We start from the raw sequence: 22,235 nt of genomic DNA on the forward strand, positions 1-22,235 counted from the left end.
TCCAGAGCACTCAGCAAGGCAGCAACTACCCAACCTCACTCAAATACAGCCATGTGCTCAATAGCCTAAAAGCTCCACAACATCAGGAGCTGAGCTCAGCTGGATCAGACAGGCAGGAGGAAAGGGGAACAGAACAGTCAAATCCACTCAGGTTTGAACCTACAGGACTCAAGTCTGTTATTTTTCCCAGACATGCCTCAGAACAACAGGTCCATCAAGCCATACCTGTATGGTACAGAGCAAAGTGGCAAGGTACACAAAGCTCACAGAGTAGAAGGATTTGTTCTGCTCTTGGAGTGTCAGCCTACTGGTTATGCTAGTGCTGGAGTTTGTGATGAGACACCTCTCTCTGAAGGTGCAGACCATTAGGGTATTAAGATTTTATATTTTAAATTACATGAACTTGTAGCAAATCATTGGCATTATCAACCTAACACCAAACAGCAACAGAGCTGCTTTCACCCCATCACTGACAGCACAAATGCACTGCACTCAGCACTGATCATCTGAGAGCTTGAGCTGCCTCATCATATGCATCCTGCTGCTTCAGCATGCCTCACGTCCAGGCAGGACATGGCTCTGTGGACAGAGGACATGATGGTGGCTTGGCACAAGTCCCACAGGGGAAGCAGGGATTTTACCAGGTGTCAGGAAACACTGGGATTCAGCTCCCTGGTGAAACACGAGGAACTATTTATGTTATTTTCTATACTGGGGAAATGGACACAACCATTTCAGCTTGAGCAAGATCCCTGTGATGAACTCCTTGTGAACACAAGTGTCAAGGCAAACCAGGATAAATAAATGTTAAAGTGCAAAAAGTTCGTGGCAAAAGCCACGAACTTGTGTTTTGTTTTGACAGCAGCATCCAAGGTGCCACTAGTGAACTGGCTACACATGCTGGAAACCATTGTCCCAACCTTGTATCACATTTGGGCTGCAAGAAAAGACCAGAAGTAGCTAGATGCGGTCCAGACAGTTTTGGGGTAGAGGACATCAGAAGCCCTGAGCTGGACACAGCTTTTCACAGTACTTCAATCCAGAGCACCAGGGCCCAGGATTCAGAGATGGGAACTGCTGCACTTGCCTGGAATAGCTGTACAAGCCTGGCCCAGGAAAAGGCTGCAGTCAGCAGGGTGCATACATCCATTCCCCCTTCACCTCCTGGGCTTTTGGGACAGAGGTTCAAGGAAGCTGTCTAAGAAGAGGGCTACTGTGTGGCATGCCATTATGCCAGAGTTTGTTGGCTTTGTACAGGTTTTACCCAATCTCCACCTGTGCTGAATAAAGAAGAAAATTACTTCGTTTGCAGCACTCAGCAGCTGGAAGACCTCCCAGCTCTCCTGTGTGGCAGAGCGATGGCCACGTGTGGCTCAGCCACTGGAGGCTACCCCAGAGCAGAGAACAAAGGCAACCCCAGCTCAGACTGGACACCTTCCCAACAGCTTCTGCTGGGATTTCACGAGCTCATCTGGGCTGGGACACATTGCTGGGAGCTGCTGAACGAAGCAAAACCATTCCCATAGTGAGAGTCACCTCAAAAACTATCCAGCAATGCCACATCAACCTTGGCAAGACCAGTGCAAAGCTCTGCCCAGCAACACAGCTGGGCCAGCCACGGTCCTGCAAAGCCAACACCAGCATGGAGCAGCCCCAAATGTGTGTGTTGGCAAACACCCGGCCTCTGCATATGCATGTGCCACAAGCCACCCCTGGCTGGGAGAAAAAGAAACCCTCCACACATGTTTCTGGCCTAGAACTGTCTCAACTGTGGCTACAGAAAGCTTTTCAGGAAAGCTTCAGCCAGATTAGATAAAAAACGTTTGAAATGCAGCACACTTGAAAACACCCAGTGGTGTGCTACCCAAAGGATATTTAATTGAAGTGCAAAACCCTCCTGTTGAGGTAATAGATAAAGATTAAGTGAACTGTGTAGGGAGGTTGAACTGGTACCTACAGGTCCTCAGGGTATCATTCCCACACACCACAAAGCAAATCATCTGTAGGGAGGGGACATGGACTAGCAGGATGCACGAGGATGGAGAGAAGAGCAGGCTCAGATCCCATCCTGGCTCTGAGATCATCCTTCCGGCAGGAACACAGCATCCTTCAGGCAGTGGTATCCCCCACTCAGAAATAATTTCATTTTTTTAAGGAAGCAAATAGCAGCTTCCCAGGAAAAACAGTGACACTAATACTTCTGCATTACCAATCCTAGTTTCTAACAAGTATATCTCAATTCACTTTTCTGTCTTGGGATGCCCCCAGGACTCAGTCACTGCTGGACTCCAGCCTGAGCACAAGCAGAGCATTTCAGGGTGACAAATATCCAGGACAAACTTCTGAGCAATCCTGTGAAGTCAGTCACTGCTGACTGAAGCTCTGCAGAGCAAGTTTTCAATCCTATGGAATAGCCAGGAAGAAAAGGATTCTCCATGCCTCTGGTAAAGGAGTCCAAGCCCCATGCTACTCAAAACCCTCAAAGGCTGCCACAGCATTAAAGCAGTGAAGTGGAAGCAGACTCAGCACTGACTGGGAATGTCTTTGGGATCATTCTCCAGAGCTAGAAGAGTGAGATACATCAGTGTTGCTTCTTTCATCAGCCAGAGCTGTAAGAAAACACACCAAGAGTAATAAGGATTTGGGGGAGCCATGGCAGAACAGGGGCTAACATAGGGAAATTTGGGCTCAAATTTTGGGGTATCTCACACCCTTTTCCCACCCGAGAAGCACCAGGTTTGGTATAACCTAAACAGGACATTGTAGGGCTCTGGGGAAAGGAGCTGGCAGTGAATTGCCCAGGCCTATGTCTCAATGCTCACCCTCTGAGGCTGGACACTGTCCCCCTACTCTGTGCAACAGACATAGCTGGGCAACAGGCTCCAACCTCATGGACTGCAGACCTTCATGGGGTGCTGGGTTTTTGGTGAAAGCCAGAAATTATGTGGGGTGGCAGGACTCGCCCTTGGGAGACCAGCCTTCCCTAAGGCTGTATTTAGGGCTGCAGCCAACGAGAGGGTGTGCCACAGCCTGGACACACCTGGCAGTGAAGGCACCCCACAAGAGGCCTGAGAGCACCAGGGATGCTGCCTGGTGAGTCCCTGCCATGGCACCAAGCCCAAACCTTCACGGTCATCTTCCGGGTTGCAAGGATGTGGGGCAACACTACAAACCAGCCTCGACCCAAGCTGGGTTTTCCACTCACTGCTTTAAAGGCTCAGTGCCAGCTCCATAGGCTCACCTAGGGACACTGCAGTAGCCCAACACTGCAGGGCAATTGTGCAAGCTGGGGAGACCAGGCAGCACATCTCCTGTCCTGCTGAACAGGCTAGGCTGCCTACATCTTGAAGCAATCCAAAAATCATGGTCTCCTTGCCTAACAACATCGCTTGGGAATGCAGCCTCAACCACAAAGCCTTCAGCTGCTGCACAGCTTCAGATTCCTGCTGAGTCCACAGTCACCTCTCTCACCTACAGCCCTGCTGGGGAAGCAACAGGCAAAGCAGCTGGAAGCACAATGGATGCTCAACACCCCCAGCATTGTGGGAGGGAGATCCATGCTTCCAATGACCCCAAACTGCCCACATCCACATGGCCAGTGTGCAGCTCCTGGGCACCAGCTCTGGACAAAGGACAGAAAGAGAAGAGGAAAGGATCCATTTCATTTCATACCCAAGAGTTCACCAGAGACACCACAGGATATGAGTAATCCCAAAGCTGCTTGCAACCAAACTAAAGGAACTAAAGCATGGGAATGGGATTTGGGAGAGGGCTTTGTGCAAGTATAAGGTTTCCTGGTTTGGAAAGCAAGCCCAGCACTACGGTGCTTCTGCAGCTCGTAGCCCAGCCCCACTCTCCAGCCAGGCCCCAGGAGCATTATTCTGCAGACTTGCTTCCAGAAGCACTTCAGCAAAATTCACCCTGGATCAGCTCAGCCAGATGTAGAAGCCAATTCCTTTAATGCTCTGCACCTGGAATAGCAGTTTAGAGGATCTGCAATTCATCTCCAGTGCCCAGGACAGCAAAGCCCAGAGCACCCAAACAGCATCTATCCTTTGTCCCCAAAAGGGACCCATCCTCTTCCTCTTCTTCCCTGCCAGCAGGAGACCCCAGACCTACCCCAGCTATGGAGGGGGACAACCTAGCTTAGAGGAAACAAAACTAAGACCCAGAAAGACCAGGATGTGATAAAAGCAGCCAGCTGCAAAAACTGGCCCAGCCAGCTGTTCTGGCAGGGGACAAGACTGGCCAGCATCTGTTTGGCCTCTCAAAGCAGAGTGGACCTCACATGCTCCCATGCCAGAGCAAGGAGCTCACGGCTGTCCCAGCTCCACTGTGGAGCCAGCTCTTCCTGGGGCTGCACAACAAGCATGCAAGTCTCAGACCTGAGGTGGGAGCTGAATGTATTTACACCACAGCTTTGTAGCACACTAAAACATTTTTTCCCTGTCCATCTTCATTCATAGTTAGCAAAGTTGCCGTGTTCCCTGGGAAGGCACTGCTGCAGCACACAGGGGGGAAGGCTGCTCCCCGTGGCTCCCCAAACCTGCAGGGCCCTTTGCAGCACCCCAGGAGCACAGCACTTCACTAAGGGAAGGCCCTGGGCACCTTGCAGCAACCACACAATGCACTTTCCTGCAAAATGGAGTCCAGGGAGACAGCTGGGAGAGAGCAAGCTGACCCGGCCAGAGATGCCCTAGTCCCCACCACTAACTTGATGTGAACAGCAGGAGTAGCCTAAATCTATCCTCAGGATACAACACTTCAGATTCAGACTGAAATACCAGGACTAAGAGACCCTTTCACCACTTTTTAACTCAGCTATCAACTCTGGATGCGTCAGCTAATTAACAAACCTCAGCAAAGCAAGGTAGCAGGTACAGCTTTTAGCCCCCTTGGAATCCATTCCCAATACATGACCACCTCACCATATCCACACTGTAACCTTTATGCTTTTGCCTCTGCCACTGCTCAGACCATTAAAAAAACAAAGCCTCTGCAATTTGTCCAGCAGCAATACAGGCTATTGCTCCCTGATGAGAAACCACTAAGGAAAATGAGGATTTGGATGAGCTAATGCACGCACTCATATCGCAGTGCCACTCACTCCCAGCTCCATAAACCTGTAACAAGGCAAAGTAGACACAGGCAGAGCTGCCACTGCATCCCTCAGCAGCATGTTTAACCCCAAGCAAAACCAACAAACCAGAACCACAGCCTGCAGGGTGACTTGGCACCCTGCAAGCCCAGGGGCAGAGCTAAGTGCCATGAGAAAGACAATCCCCAAAGGAAAAGAGCAGAAGAGACTGAGAAGCTTGCACTCGGGTCTCATGTCCCAAACACAGGAACTGACTGATCACCTGTTCTCTGAGAAAGACATGGGGCCACACAAGTCTGGTGTCAAAGGCAACCACAGGCACATTTTCAGAAAAGACCATGACCTGTGCTCCATCCCACAAAAAGCACACCAGGGATGCTGTTAGGACTTGGGGTCCTGGCCTGGCCAGGTTTCAATATCATGCTTACGGAAAGTGTTATCAAACAGGTCTTGTCTTTAGGAGTAACTGAAACATCATCGTCTGCAGGCAGCAATCCCTTCAGTTGCCAAGTCCTTGGGAATGGCTCCAGCACTTAGGCTTTGCTTTTAGTCACTCTTGGATCAAAGAGCAGCAAACTCTACGTTGAAGCCCTGGCTTGCTTCCAAAGGCTGGGCAATGAAATCACTGAGCTAGAGCATCCTGAGCTTGCTGGTCCAGAAGATTTGATGAGCCCTCCGTCAGAACAAGGTTCCACTGCCTGCCGTCAGGTTTAACTCCTCTTGTGCTGGTGTGCACTGCTCAGCAGCAGCTCAGCCCATGCAGGCTTGGCAGCACTTCCTACAAGGCAGCAACACTCAAGACACTAAAGTGCTGCTAATGCTCAGGACTGCAACTCTCCCGACAGCCTTTTCTTTTCTTTTCTTCCTGCTGCAGCCAGGCACAGCTTGCACAGCCCTTCTGCCCAATGTGCTTGACATCTCTCTCCAGTTCTCCCTCATCCCCATCTACAATTGTCATCCTAAGCTATTAGCAGCACTTTGCTTGCCTGCAGTGCCTGGGCTCCTTCCAACCCAGCCCTCACTGCAAACAGCCACATCTCCAGAGCAGCAAGCCAGCCCTCTCCAGACCAGGAGAGCCACCAAGAGCAGCAGGCAGTAAAACCACTCACCTGGCCTCCTGTCCCGTCCTCTCTGCCACCAATGGATCAGCCAAGCACTTGATCCCATCTGCTCCCCATACACCACAGCCCACAGGACACAGACTGCCACAGAGAAAGCAATGCACAGCAGCATCTGCTCTTTGTCCCTGCGAGGCTCTCAGTGAGTACAGGGCCCCATACAGACCTCCCATTCATGTCTCCAGCAAGCCATGTGTTTCCTGGCACAGCTCATTATGAGCACGCTCATATAAAAGCAGATTTTTGGCATGCCAGAAGAGGGAACACATGGGTCAGCTTTTCCTCCCCTCCTGGTCACAAACACAGAGCCACAGCAGGCTCGCTTGAGCCAGCTGAAGCATGCAAGGAAAATCATGAGTGCCTAGAAACATGAGCAACTCCCTGCCCTCCTGGGCTGGCCCCTACAGCCACATAAAGCAGCTGCTGGGAGCACAGCCTCTTCCACTGCTTAGCAGATACTACCAGAACAAGAGCCAAGCCAAACACCCAGAGATATTTGCATCTCCAAATTATTTCCAGCCAGTGAGTTCCTCCATGCAAGAGGTTCCAGTCGAGAAAGCCTCTCAAATGGGCAGAGTTGCAAAAAAATCACCAGGCCAGATGGAAATGGTTTGATTCAGGCAAGGAACTCTGAACACAGCGAGCAGCCCAACATCTGGAAAGTCTTTGGGCACTCATCATGTAAGGTTTTTAAAATGATATCTTTTCCCATTCCAGTTAAAGTAAAATGAAGAACTCACTCTGCACCCAGGAAAGCAATCTTGGGCACAAAGCAGCTTTTCCAAGAAATGCTCTGCTAGAGTGGCTTTGGCTTCATAAGGCAGGAGAAACTGGACCAGTACCAAAGGTCATACTGGGGTGGATCTGGATAACTGGGAATTTGGGAAAACATCATCTATCTGCCCCTATGATTATATCACACACCTGGATCCACCAGCTCTGCTGTGAGACTGTGGGTCTGCTCAGATGACCACTGAACCTCTGCCTTTATGGCAGTGCACTCCAGATTTGCAAGAGACACGATGCCTGCACACCACCACTGAGCTCACTCAAGGTTGCCCAAAGGACATCTCTACTGCTTTCTGTGTAGAGCACAACCAAGCAAATATTGAGAAGCCAATTCTGCCCTTCAAACACAGCTTTAGAATGGGGAAAAAAACAAACAAAAACTAAAAACAAAACAAAACAAAAAAACAAAACAAAAAAAACCCCACCAAACAGAGAAAAAAAAAGGGAAAAAGCAGAAAACACGTAGCACAACTCCCATTAGCCTCCCAAAACCTGTTCAGAGAGGGTGTAAGCTGTGGGGCATCCCTACTCTTCCAGGCCCAGGATCCCATACATGGGAACAGCCCAGCCCAGTTTCTCAGCAATTATCACAAGAAACCAGAACAAAGCCACTGGTATTTGAACACTGTGAATCAATTGCTGGAGCAGACCAGCAGCACTGCCAGTGATGTGCTGGGGCACAGCTGGGCCCTGGGAAGAGATCACTGCCCACACAGCAGAGCAGCCTCTGCTGCACATAGCCCCATCCCAAGGCAGGCAGGTACTGCTCAACTCCTCTGCTGCAGAAGAAAAGGCCATTAGAACTGAGAAAAAGGCTCAGCACAAGGACACTGAGCCCAGGAAACCAGCTGCAGGCTCTTGACAGCTGCCAGTACATGCCAGGATAGCCACGCTATCCTGGCACTGACCTCACTCACTCACCCACTTCCAACTAGTCAGGGGTTTCCCTTCCTCTGTTCCTCATGCTACCCTTCCTACTTCACAAGTCCAGACACTCTGAATCCCAATCCTCTCCCCAGCCACACATCCCACAGGCCCTGCTTCCTCCAAGACCATCCTAAGCTCAGTTTCCTAAGTCTGCCACTGGAGCACCCTGCCTTCACCTTTATACCAACAGTGAGCTCCCTGACTTCCTGTGTGCCCAAAGCCAGGCAGTAACCAAACCAAAGCAGCAGAATGTGATGATGCCCTCTGAAGGCAAGAACAGGTGGGTGGGGAATGAGGTAAGAACCAGGTGCTACTCTGGCAATGAACAAAAGGAGCAAACAGGGGTGCTACTCTGCAGCCACAAAGCAATGGGAATATTCTGGGAGGTTCCTACTCATTCCCAAGCTAAGCAGGGCTGCTGTCAACCAGCACCCCACTGCAGACTGACCTGATCTGGTGGGGCAGACACCATGTTGCACAGTTGGTCCCCAAGGCTGTGGGATTTGCCAGTGGTGTTGATGGAGAATGTGTCTGGGGTGAACTGTGAGCTAAGCCTCGCCCCACAGTTTCTCCCAACATCTCAGCACCTCGCTCCAACAGAAAAAAGCTGGAGCGAGAGAGCGAACGCCCCATGGCAGCCAAGCTCCTTGCCTCTCTGAAACTGCTGGGGCTGCTGAACCAGAACAACTGGCCTTGGAGCTGCAGGAGCTGCTGAGTTGCCCTGGGAACACATTGACATGGCTCCCAGCCATGCTCTGCTGCACCAGGGCTGCAAGAGGGGACATGGGCATCTCTAGGGGCTGCACCAGGGAAAAAATGCCACTCTTTTGGGTTACTGTGTGGTCCCTGGCCACTATGAGAAGTCCAGATACCCGTTCTGAGCAGGCAGCTCAGAGAACCAGCCCAAGCCATGAATGCAGTGCTGCAGCCATGGAGCTGGGAGAGGAACAGGCAGAGTTAGCAGCCAGATCACCATTTCTCTTGCCCAAACACTCAGGGCACAGCTGTGTCCTAGCAGTACCACTTGGGCCCTGGCCTGTGGAAAAGGAAGCTTTGGCTGAATCAGTGCACCCATACCTGCTTGCTGGGCATCACAGGCAGTGGTAGCCATGGGACTCCCAGGCCAACACCTTCATAGCAGATAAACAGAAACAGAGGGACAAGTAAGATAGGACACCTCAAGCCCAGCACAAGAGATGGGAATCCTGCTGGCTCAATTAAACCATCTTTAATAGGGCATCAGCCAAAGGCTCCTGAGCAGACATTGCCAGCTGCACTGCCAAACCCCAGTGAGAAACACAAATGTTTTAAGGGCGACTCACCACCACTGACAGACTTGCTGCACCACCGGTCTTGCCAACCAACTCTCCCAGGCTTGCTCTGAGCCCTTGAGCAATTCTCTGCTTTCCTCATAAACACCTGATGTTTGCTGCTGGCAGGAGACACAGTGATCTGAAGGCTAAGCTCTCTGGTCAGCATGGCAGAGGTATTGCACTTCCCCCCCCAGGAAAAAAAAACAAGGTAGAAAGATGCCAAGTGGAACCAGGATGAGCCACATGCTTCCAGTGCAGTGGCCTTGAAGGATGGTGCTTTCCCCCACAACTTAAGCTTGGGCCATGTGAGAATGAAAATGTCTTTACTAAGCAAAACCCCTGTTGGTAGAGGAGAGCCCGGGCGGTGTTGAATAGGCAGGCAGGTCCTGCCAGCTGGGAAGAGCTGGGACAGAGCTGGCTCATCACTCCTTGCCCCAGAGCTGGAGGCAAGGCCCAGTAGCACTGCAGCACCCACAGGGTCTGTGCGGCTGAGAGCTCATCCCAGGGCAGCTGGGGCCACCACCTGCAGGTATCACACCAGCTCTTGCCAATCCATATTCACATCCCTGCACTCAGGGTGAGGGCCAAAGGCTGACGTTGTTCCTGCCATACCAAGCCCAGCCAAGAGGGATTCCCCCATAACAGCACTGTGTTTGTGGATGGAGCTCCTGGCCAGGGCTCCACTTTTTTCCTGTTCCAGCTGAAACACCGTTCCAGATGACGGGAAAAAACAGAAGAAGCTCCATAAAACTGTCTGGCACTTCCCTTTAGCAAACAGGAGCCCCAGCCAGCCACTCCAGCAAATGGAAGCTCAGGCTGTAAAGACAAAAGGGTGTGGGGGTGGGAAGAGGCCAGGGCAAGGGAAGCAGCACAGAGAGGAGCAGCATGCACACAAGGCCTGCAAGCAAAGCCAGCTGCTTCAGAGACAGAGCTGTGCTCAGAGCCAGCTCCCCTGCATGGAGGAGGTGACCATGATGGAGGTTACCAGGGCTGCACTGGGCATGGGGCACTTCCAGCAAGTCCTCCTTGCCCTCCCAGCACTGTTTGTTGGAGAACAAAGCTTATTTGCCACTGAAAGTGCTTGAGTGAGCTGTTCTCCTGTGTGCTGCCACCAAACCAAATGGAAGGAAGAAAACATCCCCAGTACCACCCAAACCTGTGCTTCTCTTTGGGTATGCTTGGTCTAGACATCTTGCAAATCCTGCTTGCACAGGGGGCCCAACAGATCCCAAGGCAGGGCTCACCAGAAAACTCCACAAACACCCCGAGAACTACAGAGCAGACCAGCAGCTGTAGGAAAATTCCCATCTACACTGCTGCAAATACCCTTTCTCCATTCTGCTGACAGCTGGGTGTTTACACCATCCGCATGGACTGCAAGCCCACCCATAAGTAACTTGCTGGTCCCAAACAGGACTCTACAAGCTGGGGACAAAGGGACAGCTGCACTTCTGAGCCTTGCGTGCAGGCAAACAGACAGGGAGCTTATTTATATCCCAAGCTCTGCTCTGGGATAAATATTTTAAATCTCTCTCCAGGTCATGTCAGTATATTTACAGCTAAGTTTCCTTTAATTATATGCCTGTAGAGACTCAGATGGATTTGCCATGAAGATCCAGCTGGCCAAGCTCTCCAGACAGCTTACAGCTCATGGAAGAAATGGTTCATCCAGTGCCATGGTCTTAAAAACGACACTGCTCTGGCAACTGCTGCAGGGATTCAGCTGTGCACTTCTTCCTGCTGCTGCCTCTGTACAGCCCACCCACAAGCATGCACCCCACCACCCTGCCTTCCCAGGAACAAGGAGAAGTCATGGAGACTGGGAAATGCCACCAGGCAACACCAGATCAGGGGCAATCCTACTGCTGGGCTCCCCAAAGAGCACTTGTGGGTCTCACTGGAAGTGAATCTCTGGAGCATCCTGCCTCACCACTTGGTTTGGTGAAGGTTTGACCAGCTTGCTGCCCTCCTAAAGGAAGGAAAGAAGCTCCCAGGGGAGGCAATCACTTTTCCTAGCAGTCACCACAGTGCTGCAAAGTAAAAATTGCTACGAAAGGGCACTGAGGAGACATCTGAAATGGACCTCACTCCATTACCTGCATTGGTGCTTTTTTTATTTCTACGGGCTCTGCAAGTTTGGGTTTTGACCTCTAGCTGCCTCTGAAGCTTGAGGAGGATGGACTGGTTGCCCAGGGCATCCAGCTGGATTTATGGGATTTCTGTGCCAACCTTCATGAGTGTTTCAGGAACACTCATTCATCAACACTACCTGCTTTGCACTGCACCTCTATTTTCCATCTGTGTGGCACTGGCTTCTTTCTGGTAACAATCCAAAAAAAAGCACCACCCTCAACTCTCCCTCTCTGTCTCCAGCTATGTCCTACAGGTCTGCGGATTTCTCCTAGATCCTTCTCTTTTCATTGCTAGAAAGCTAAAGATCAGCCCTGTTTCACAATCATCATTTACAATTGTGCACGGGAGTGCTGGTGTCCAGAACTTACCTCCTGGGAAAAACATCACCAGGGAGGCTGGACCTGCAGTATCAACTCTGAAAGCAAAGAGGGCACAGGAAAGAACAGTTCCTTGTTTATTTTCATTAAAGCCATTTATGAATCTATATTAAAAGCCACAAAAATAGGAAAGCAGATGGAGAAGCTAATATTTCTTCTGTTCATGCAATATTAATTAAGAGGTAGCTTCTGTATGAGACATTGCTACATTATCTCAGCTAAAAATGGAAAAAAGTCACTGAGTGGGAAGAATATGCAGCAGGGCACTTTCTGGAATATTTTACAAATCGATAACTAGGCAGAATGTTTGCTACAGATAAATCTAATGCAAAGCCCCAATGTCAAAGAAAAGCTCGGCTATAACAGACTCACTGAGACAGAAATTCATACTTAACAGATCTCCTTGAGATGTAAGTGCTTTTCTCCATTGCAGCAGAAAAGTTGATTTCCAATATACCTGGAGAACAAATAGTTCTTACTGGACAGTCACAAAGCCACCAGTGCAAAGAGTACCCAGGCATCCTAAATGCCAAGGAAGCACAAAAACAGTGGCAACAGACACTCAACAACCAGATCCTGGAGGGCAAGAAGCTGTGCTGAGATACCTGCAGGTGCCTGGCTGCTCAGTGGGGCCACTCAGCAACCCAGGTACAATGGATTGCTCCATCAAACCCATGGCAGGCTTTTGTCTGCAGGAATGCATCTCCAGCCAGTGAGAGGCAGGCCAAAAATCCAGGAAGGCCACAGAAACAAAACATGATGGTGAAGGATGCCCAGTATGACAGCCTCTGTTATTTCTTTGCCAAAATGTTAACCATTCAGTTTAGTGCTTTCTGCTTCAGGCCACATGGAGACACATATGAGACTTTTCTTCAGCTGAGTGGAAGAATCTTTATCCAGAAAGTCTCATGATTTCCAAAGACCACCTGAACCTCTCAGCAGCCCTGCCCCAGCTCTGCTTTGACTGCTCATCACCTGCTGCAAATGGAGGCTTGGCTCAAGGAGACAAAGGCAATCTCAAGATGGCAGGAGGAAGCCACAGCCACACCTGGGAAAACAGCAGTGCCCAGAGGCAGGCACTGGAGAAAAACTAAGTAACAGCGAAGTCTGAGAAGGGGGCGTGCGGCATGCCATGGCAGGTCTGGATACAGAACAGGAATCAGGAAGAGATGGAGATAGGAGGCACAACCGGCAAATGAACTTTCTGGCACTTGAGCCAGAAAAAGGCAGCAAGATAGAGACAGGACAGGGGCAGGAGGGCCAGTGTTGGAGAGGGCCCAGCAAGTAGCTCCTCCATTTACACACTGGAAGGCTGCAAGCACACAGAACATGCAGGGAGAGCCATCAGGAGTTAAGGCAAAAGAGGGAAAAAAGTCAGATGTGTTGCCTTCCTTGCCCAGCTTTTGTTTGGAATATGTTGGACAAAGAACTATTTGAACCTATTTGGAGAAAAGAATGATCACCAAACAAGATCTCTTTGCTACAGAAGAAGTCTCAGCCCAGGAACTGACCACTCTCAGCACCTGCTAGGTGCTCAGATGTGTGCCAGGCTCATGCTGTTTACAGCAGGCCATATGGACGGATAGAACAAAGGACATCAAGTAACTCATGAGACGCTTTGGGGTTTTTTTGTCCAAGACAATTTGTATAATTCTTGCAACTGCTGAAAGAGACTTTTGGTGTTGGTTCCTCTTCAAAGGCAACTGCATAACTCGACCTCAGCAGCACAAACCCATCTATGCTCCCATGAAAGGTTAAGGAGAACTGGATGCACTGTTCTTTGTGGCATCCTACAAGACTGTTTGGCTTTACTCTTTCTGGTCTTGTTTTTGCTAGGAAAGACAAAATCCATATTCTTTCCTCCCATTAATGCTTCCCAGTGATCCAGCGACCTCAAAAGAGCCAGCAGTATGGAGCAGCTCCCTGCCACAGGAGTGCCAGGCTGCCCCAGCAGAGCCAGGACACACACCAAGGCACACTGCACTGGAGAGCAATAAAGGCACTTGCAAGCCACAGCTTGTCCTGCCTTCAACCAATTGGACAGCCACATGTATTCAAACAGTATGGTTTGAATCAAAGACTTCCTTTGTGCTCCCAAAGAAGCCAGTGAGCAATTCTGAGGGGAAGAGAGAGGAGGAGAGCATTTATAGGCAGGTCTTAAGCAACACCAAGCCTATCTTGCGCTAGCATCACTCACAGAAAGGACAGCCCTCCCCAGAGATGCCCAGAGGCACATGAGCCTCCCTTCTGCAGCCAGAATGGGAGACGGCCTCCACATGCCATGGCTCTGGGGACAGACCTGTCTGGCTTTTTTCTGGAGTGATGGAGGACAGAGCCAACCTGCCGCTCTGCCCAAACCCACAGCAATAGGTGCAGTTTTGGCGGCTCTTCAGGGTGGCCTGAGCTGCTTCAAAGTGTAGAATCCCGCTTCTGGGACAAATCTTACTTCACAACAGTATCACAGGAGAGGAAAAGTTACAAAACCTTGTATCTTAAACCTACAAACATCTAGGGCATTAGCACCAAGGTCTGAGCACAGCACTCACAGACATTGCTGTCTGTTCCTAGGACAGAAGTCACCTAGGAACTGAACACAGGTCAAACAGGGGCTGAAATACAAAGAGACTTGTAATCCTCACTCACTCTGCACCTGGTCCCAGCACAGAGAGCAACCCCACATCATTGCTTTCTCCCAGCATGCAACATCTTGTTTTCTAGAGAGGGAAGGTTCATGCCCTGAAATCAAATGTGTCACACCACCTTCCAGATAGGAATCTGCTCGTATCAGTTTTCTTCATTCATCATCCTGCACAATGCAACCATCAATCCAAACCATCCCAACCTCACAGAGGTGCAGACCACCTGACAGTGGTGGATTCAATTCATGCATGCTCAGGGGCCCTGTGTGCGCTCCAGTTCACAGATGACAAAATCCCTGCCTGCTCCATTCAAGTCAGAGCCTAATTTGACAAGGAGAAGACAGGCCATTGGTATCCCACTGGCAAGCAGCATCTCACAAGAGGAATCATCAGTTAAAACCAGCCATGTCTCCTCTCCTGACACACAACCTGTGCACACCCCCTGTGCAGGGAGAGAGGAATTCATGAGTGCTCCTCACTGTTCCATCCTGAACTCCAAGTTGGACCTGGACAGTTTTCATTCTGCTCTCAGGGGCACCTGAACACCCCAGCATTCATCTGTTCACCACCAGCAGAAATGTTTTAATTACAACATGGGCCTTGCCTGGATGGCACTTACTATTTTTAATGGATTAGAATGCATTTTCAAAGGAGGCCCTTGCAGAACAATTTCAGAAGGTCAAAATCAGAGAATAGAGGATGGATTTTTGAAAGCTGATCAAATAAAAGGAGCAGCCCCAGGCAGTAACAATCTGCAAGGAGTATCAAAATAGCACCCACCCATCAACTTTCCCAAACTGCTAAGACAAGCAAGCTTGGGAAAAGTCAGAGCTGGGGAGGCACATCAAAACTCCTCATCCCAGGCACACAGACCAGGCTTTCAGAAACTTGCGAACTCTGAAGTCCCCCCCCTCGCCTCTCTCTTTGCTGATCAGAGAGGGTGTATTAGTTATCTCTCAAAGCAGAGGTAAGCAGTCTATTCTGTGACCAGACAGAGACTGCTTCCCTGAAAAAGACAAGCCTTAAGTTAAGACTAGAAGTACTGTACAGGTCAGCCTTTTAAGCTCAGGAAAAACATTTCTGTATGAAGTTTAAAAAAGAGCTGGCAAGAGTGAGAAACTGAGCCGAAGCAGCAGTCAATGAAAAGCACATGCACTGCAGACCTGGCTGCCAACACAAATTGATGCTTTGAAACAAAGACCACTTGTGTTTTGGCTTGAAGATCTTCCACAGCTACTCAGCAAGAGCTGCACAGATTAAAAGGAGACACAGGTAAACACAGAACAGTGCTTACTGCCAAGTATTTCCCTGGAACAAAGGAATGACCAGAAATGGAGTCCTTGCCTTGACTGGGTGGCACGGGCTCATCCTCACTGGGTAGCAACGTGCCAAAGAAAGTAGAAGCAATAGGAAATGCTGCACAAATCTATTCAACCTCTATTCAAGCAGCACCTGGATCCAGAGCCTGGATCTGGAAAGCTGCAGCTGCTTAAAACACTGAATATGCCTCCAACCTCAGGAGCCCGCAGGAGCTTCACTACAACCAACCTTTACACATTTCCAGAAGAGACCTCAAACAACTGTTCCAGTTCTTCACTCTCTGAGACTACAGACAAGCGTGTGCCTCTCACAAAGCAAGATTCTCGTCTAGTGCCCAAACCAACCTACAACCATATAAAGACATTCCTTGCAAGCCTCTTTTCCTTCCTACTGCCTGCACAGTGATATATATTCAGAAGGCATAGGAAGAGTGAAACAGGAGATGGTCTCCACAAAGAGGATCCTTCCTTCAGTCTGGTCCTTTTTTAGGCACACCAGCTGTCCACTCTAAACCAAATGGCAAAGTCAAGAGTTCCCATTGCAATGCAAAGGTGGATTTGCTGGTCCTGTGTGACTTCAGAAGTGACCTGACACTGTGCCTTCCTGTAACACACAATGGCAGTGCAGGAAAGCAGCCACTGTGATAGGCAAGGAAAACAACAGAGCTGAGAGCTCATCAACACAGCATAGCAGATCCTGACAGGGTCTGGTAGGATGAAGGAGGTGGAAGTACATGACTCTGAACAGGCCACATCCTCCAGAAACAAATCTGTGTGCTTGCTTCCATATGCTGTGGTTCAGTGGTGTTGGCATTAGGAAGCAAGCAAACAAGTTTCTGGAAGACCCCAGGGCCCCTCACCTTACTAGCAACTCTCTCTGAACAACCTCCCTAAAAACCAGAGCCCAGTGTTTCTGGACTGCTGAAAGCTCACACAGACATCAGGAATAAGACGTGAACCATGTGCAGAACCTCCAAACCCTGACAAAGCCCAGGGAATGGCCACCACCTTAGCAGCAGCCACGTGAAAAGCCTGAAAACCTGCAGCATCCCCACCCCTTCCTCATCAGGTCTCCCCCAGAGAACAAATCCTCCCGTGTTCAGCTGTGTGATTGCTTCCTTCAGGCAAGGCAGCACACAAGGTATGCTACAGCACAGCCCTTTAACCCCTCTGTGCAACACAACATCTGCTCTTCCAGCAGACTAAAAGCATTTAGAAGTAGATCTGGGATGCCATTTCCCAGTATCTTCCAGGCAAGGAGCAAGACATGGAATCAGACCACCCACCTTGGCACCTCAGCCACGCTGAAACACACTGATCGCAGGAAACAACATGTTACCAACTGTCAAATTATCATTTCTCCATCTCTCTTCCTCCTCCTCTCACAGACAATTGATTTCTTATAAAGGTAGGAGACACTACAGTTGCCCTTCTCCCACCTCAGACGTTATCAGCCCTCTCCATCAGGTACTGCCATGCCAAAGGCGAGGCTGCCTCTTTCCCTTACACAGCAAAATCCACTGTGCTGGTTCACAGCCTTTGCAAACCCCAAACCCAAAGCTAACACCCTGTGCAACTTAAACCTCATCAAGAGGAACGTTCCTGTTCATCTGCCAAGCATCTTGCTAGCCTCGCTGCCTTCCAAAGAGCTGCCTGTCCCAGCCCATGAGACCAACACTTCATGTCAGGAGAAGGAGAACTGTTCCTCGGGGTCTGGACAAACAATTGCATGTCCTCCAATCTCAGGGGAATTTCTCTCCAAACACCGCAGTGGCAACTGCCTTCACAAAGAGCACGTTTGTACCCAGGTCTGTCCACTTCTAAATAAGCATTTGTTCCAAGTTCCCAAATATCGAGAGCAATGGAAACACCCACTGCTAATGTGAAATATTTTGCATTCCAGGCCTGAGAGGTATGCTTGAAAATGTTCAGAGAGGAAAGAGTGTTTATTCACTGGGAAGAGGTGTACTAGCTCCTGCTATTTACTTTTGCCCACATGTGCTTGCTGGAATACAGCTTTGATCTTTGCAAGTTGAACAGCAGATGAATTGAAATGAAGGCAAGAAAAATATTAGTGTAAAGATCCTCTAGTAAATACCTGTAACCTGGCCTCACAGCCTTCAGATCTTTTTGAAGTGCCTTATCACTTACAGCCAAACTGGCCCTTTTGCTCTTGTCCACTGCCTCAAGGCGAGGCTCTTCTCTTCCTATTCCTTTCCTACCTTCTTTCCCCCATTCCCATTGAGCTCCATGACCTTTAGAGGAAGTACAGCCTGCCTTTCCAGGACACACATGCATATCTGCTTGGATGCAGCACAACCAGTATTTAGCCAAACAAGGTGAGATCTACCATCTAAGCAACAAGAAGATGTGAGCTGCCATCCCCTCACCTCCTGTGACCAAGAGGGATTCAGCAGACTGGGAGGAAACCCGCTCACATTAGCAAGAACATTCATCACGCAGCAGCAACTAACACAGGTGCTTGTTGCAGTTTAAACAACTGCCTTTAGAAGATGGACTCATTACAGGTCAGTTAAGAGCTCAGAACACATCTTTAAGGGATCTTTAAACACCAGCTCCCTGACCAGTGCCAGTTCCCAGTGGTTCTGGACCCCACTGTGCAGACAAAGAAGTGCCTATGGAGTTGCCATGCCTTTGAAGCTCCTGCCACTTCGAGGTTCCAGCCTGTCCTGAGCGCTGTCTGAACACGGCCAAGTCCCAGGGGAGATCAGTTCATTCCTGTTTTCAGAAATTTTCTTCTTTAAGACCAGACTTGCTAAGAAACATGAGAAAAGCACTACCATCCAGAAACATACAGCCCAACACAGGACATGGAGGCATTTCCAGAACAAAACAGACCTACTGGAGTTTGGTTTTTTTTTTGCTTTAAAGGAAAGTTGATTCAGCAAATATTTCCTCTGTTAGCATTTCAACCACATGTTCCAGCAGAAGTCAGCACACATCTGGCATGCTGCACTGCCACTGCCAGAAAGATCACAGCTTTGCTGATCAATGGAAGTGGAGGAAGAGGGACCAACAGTCCAGGCACCAAGCACTTCTGGGACACATAAATGGCAAAGGACCTGCATAGAGCCATGGATACTCCACACCTCCAGTGTTCTTTCCAAACATCATCCATAGGCAAAGAGACAATGCTCTGCAGCCCACAAAATTTACCACCAGCCCGTAAAACCTAGAGATCAAACTGCATGTTCTGGCTACACTGATGGCGCCTGAGAATTTTTACAGTGTCTGCAAGCTGGACAGCTGCATGCTGTCCCCAATGCTATAGAATGTGTTCCTGCTCAACAAGGGGGAGTGTACGAGATCGGAGCAGCACAGAAACTTCAGCAACTGCAGAATGGCAGGGAAGGCAGCACACAGCCCTCACAGGCAGGTTTGCACATCCCAGCTGCCAGCGGTAGGTGAATGCTGTAGCAGGACCAAAGGGCCGTATGACTTCGAAGCGCAAGCAAAGCATACACTCACTCCCCCGCCAGAAACAGCCTTCCCAGAAGGCTGCCAAGGCGGACTGCAATCACGGCGCTAATCAGCTAAGTAAGTGCTGCTTTTCGTGCTTATCAGCTGTAAATTGGACAATACTTGCCGCCTGGCAGCAGGGCTCAGCCACGGGCTCCTGATATGGACAGGCAGCAGCGCTGTAGATATCTTTCGCTCAGAAGCTGTATTCCACCCAGGAGCAATAAGATTGCTCTTGAATTTACAGCAGAAACTGCAAAGCAAACTCTACAACTGTGCACGGTGAGACAGAAGGGACTGCAAACAACTACTGGAAGGGTATTAAGTGAAGAAACGAGGTGATGTGGCATGGGGCAGCCGTGGGACCCTTCAAAGCCAGGCTACAAAACAGTCCCTGTGGCTCTTATGCACAGCCAAGACCTTGGGCTCCTCAGACAAGGAAAATGGTGCTAGGAGGTCAGTGGGAAGAAACACCACGGAGCAAAGCGAGAGAAGGAGAGTTCAGGCCTTGCAGCTGGACACTGTGAAAAGCAGCAGCCGGGAACATCAAAGGGTCCGCAGGGCTCCGAACATGCACGAAGGGGGGGACGGGGGGCGGGGCAGAGGGCTCATCCAGATGCGCTCAGCAAGGGACAAAAACCCCTCAGCGGCCGGCAGGGCAATCTCCACGGTGGGAATTCACCGCGTGCCCACCGTTTTTCCTCCGGGTTCCGATCTGAGCGGAATTCATAGGAAAAGCCACCCGCTGCTCCACGCAGCCTTCCCGGTCCCAGCCCTGCCCACGGGGCCGAAGGGGCGCGGGTCGGAGCCCAGCCCCACTCAAGGGGTCTCCGGGAACCCTTCCCGGAGCGCGCTGCTCCGGGGTGCCTGTTCGCCATCTCCGAGACAGACGGCAAACTGTCTGGCGTATTTGCATCCCTGTGGATTTCGGCACGACGCTCCCCCTTTGGAGCGGGCGGGCAGGGCGAGCCGGCGCACGCCGGGGAAGGAGAGCCGGGCGAGGCGTCCCGGCGGCTCCCGCAGCACAGCGGGGCTGCGCGGGGCGGGGGCTGCGACCGCCCGGGGAGGCGAACAGATGGGGCCCCATGTAGCCCCCCCTCCGCGCCCGGGTCCGGCGGACCAGTGGCCCCATCGCCGCCAGGCTCACGGGAAGCCGGGGGAGCGCGGACCACCGGAGGTTCAGTCCCGGACACGGACGCACCACCTTTAGCCTCGGGGCCGGCCCTAGACCCCTGCCCGCCGGCCCCAGCGCTCCCCAGCCACGGATTCGAGGGGATGCACGAAGCTCCGCCGCCTCCGCCCCGCCGCCGGAACCGGGACCCGCATACCCTGGGCGGGGGAGGCTCCGGTGGCTGTCCCGGCCCGCACTCACCCAGCACCAGCAGTGCCCGCACCGCCGCCATCCTCCGCAGCGCCGCCATGCCCCGCGCCGGTCAGCGCGCCCGCCGGACCCCAGCCATGCCGCCGCCGCCCCGCCCGCCGTCGCCGGGAGGGGTTCCGGAGGAGGGGCGGCCACCGGAAACCGGGCGGGGTCGGGAGGAGTGGGGTCTCGCCGGCAGCGCCCGGCTCGGCCCCCCCGTGCCTCCGCTGCGCTGTTCCAGGCTTAGGGCTCGCTGGCGCCATCCCCCGCAGAGCCCCGCCGTCACGGGGGGCGGGGAGGGTCGCGCCGGGCTCCTGCGCACCCCTCCAGCTCCTGCCAGCGCCTCCGGGGTGCCCCGAGCAGAGAGGAGGCGATGGAGCTCCCCTCCCGCCCAGGCGGTCCTTGTAGCCGGGCTGTTTGTTAAATCGATGGTAAAAGCTCCCGGTCTGTGCCGCTGTGAGAGACCTTGTGAAGGCACCGGGCAGCGAGGAGCTTCGCACCCTGCTACAGGCAGAGGGCTGGACACACATTGCACAGTACTGTACATCCCACAGCACGCTGCCTGCTCCTTGCTGCTCCTCTGCAGGACCCAAGCTGAGGCACAGCAGCAGGAACTGGTCTGGCCATCTGAATGGTCCAGACTGGAACCTCTCTGCCCGAGCCAATGCCTCTGGTGGAACCTGCCTGCAGCCCTGCACCACCGGCTCTGGCAGTCGTCACTCTGAACACCAGCTTTCTAGCCGGTTTGATGAGCCTCCAAAATACTGGGTTTGGTACTGTGTGGAAGACTCGCCATCAGACATGGCCCTGAGCACTGCTGGATCTGTCACAGAGGATGCTGGAGCCTTTACTCAGCAAAACCTGTGGCACAAGGATTGGAGTGTGCTTGCTGCCCTGTGTGGAACGCACAGCCTGGTGATGCACCAGAAGCCCCCACCATTACCCCGTCCTGGGAGACCACAGAGCTGCTTCCACAGGGCATGCAGCTGTGGAACTTTGCCAGTAACCACAGACCAGTCCCCTCTCATAAGGAAAGCCACCACCTCCTGCTACCAAAAGCTGTTCTGGTTTTGGTTGGGGACCAAGAAGCCTCAGAGGAAATGGTAGCTTATTCAACACCCTCTAGAAAGGAAGTTTTACTTCCACCTGCAAGCTCAGGGCAAGCAAAGCAGCTAATAGTAAGAGAAAGGGTTTCTGTCCCACACAATCCAGCAGACTTTGCTCTCTTGCTGATACAGAGCCACCTGACCCCAGCTTCAGGGAATTGCTTCTCTTTCCCCAGGAGGGAAAGTGAGCTAAGCACTGCTGATCCAGGTATTGTGACTTCTCTGAGGAGCACTTGCCACCTCAGCCCTCAGTGCTGCAGGTTGTCACTGCATGTTCTGGGTCCACATTGCCTTTAGCACCCCAGTATCACAAGGTAGCCAGAAAAACACTGTCTGCCCTTGCTGTGCTTACCCAGACTCTGCCTCAAGCTCCCCTGCAGAGGATGGTGTATTATGCTCAGCCCCACTTTCCCCACAGCCACAGTCTGGGCATCCAGGCTCCCCACACCAAAAGGGGAAGCCAGCCTGGAGGAGACAATGAGCATCATCTGACTGGAGAAAGGAGTAGCAAAAGCCACCTCTGCTGCTGAGCAGTAAGACCACAGAGCTGCCCAGGCCTTACAGCCATCCCTATCC

General features: G+C 51.5%; 1 protein-coding gene across 2 annotated transcripts in view; it reads right to left on the reverse strand.

Annotated features, from left to right (window-relative positions):
- Positions 1-20,680, reverse strand: part of PTK7 (protein tyrosine kinase 7 (inactive)) — a 34,981-nt gene extending 14,301 nt beyond the window's left edge. For both annotated transcript variants that reach the window (XM_056487147.1, XM_056487146.1), the window contains exon 1: positions 20,566-20,680. In XM_056487147.1, the coding sequence (XP_056343122.1) occupies positions 20,566-20,614 (49 nt within the window). In that variant the 5' untranslated portion in view covers positions 20,615-20,680. The remainder of the gene's footprint in view (positions 1-20,565) is intronic.
- Between the last annotated feature and the right edge of the window lie 1,555 nt (positions 20,681-22,235).

This window comes from Oenanthe melanoleuca, chromosome 3, assembly GCF_029582105.1.
Source record: "Oenanthe melanoleuca isolate GR-GAL-2019-014 chromosome 3, OMel1.0, whole genome shotgun sequence".
In the NCBI taxonomy this organism is placed as follows: Eukaryota; Metazoa; Chordata; class Aves; order Passeriformes; family Muscicapidae; genus Oenanthe; species Oenanthe melanoleuca.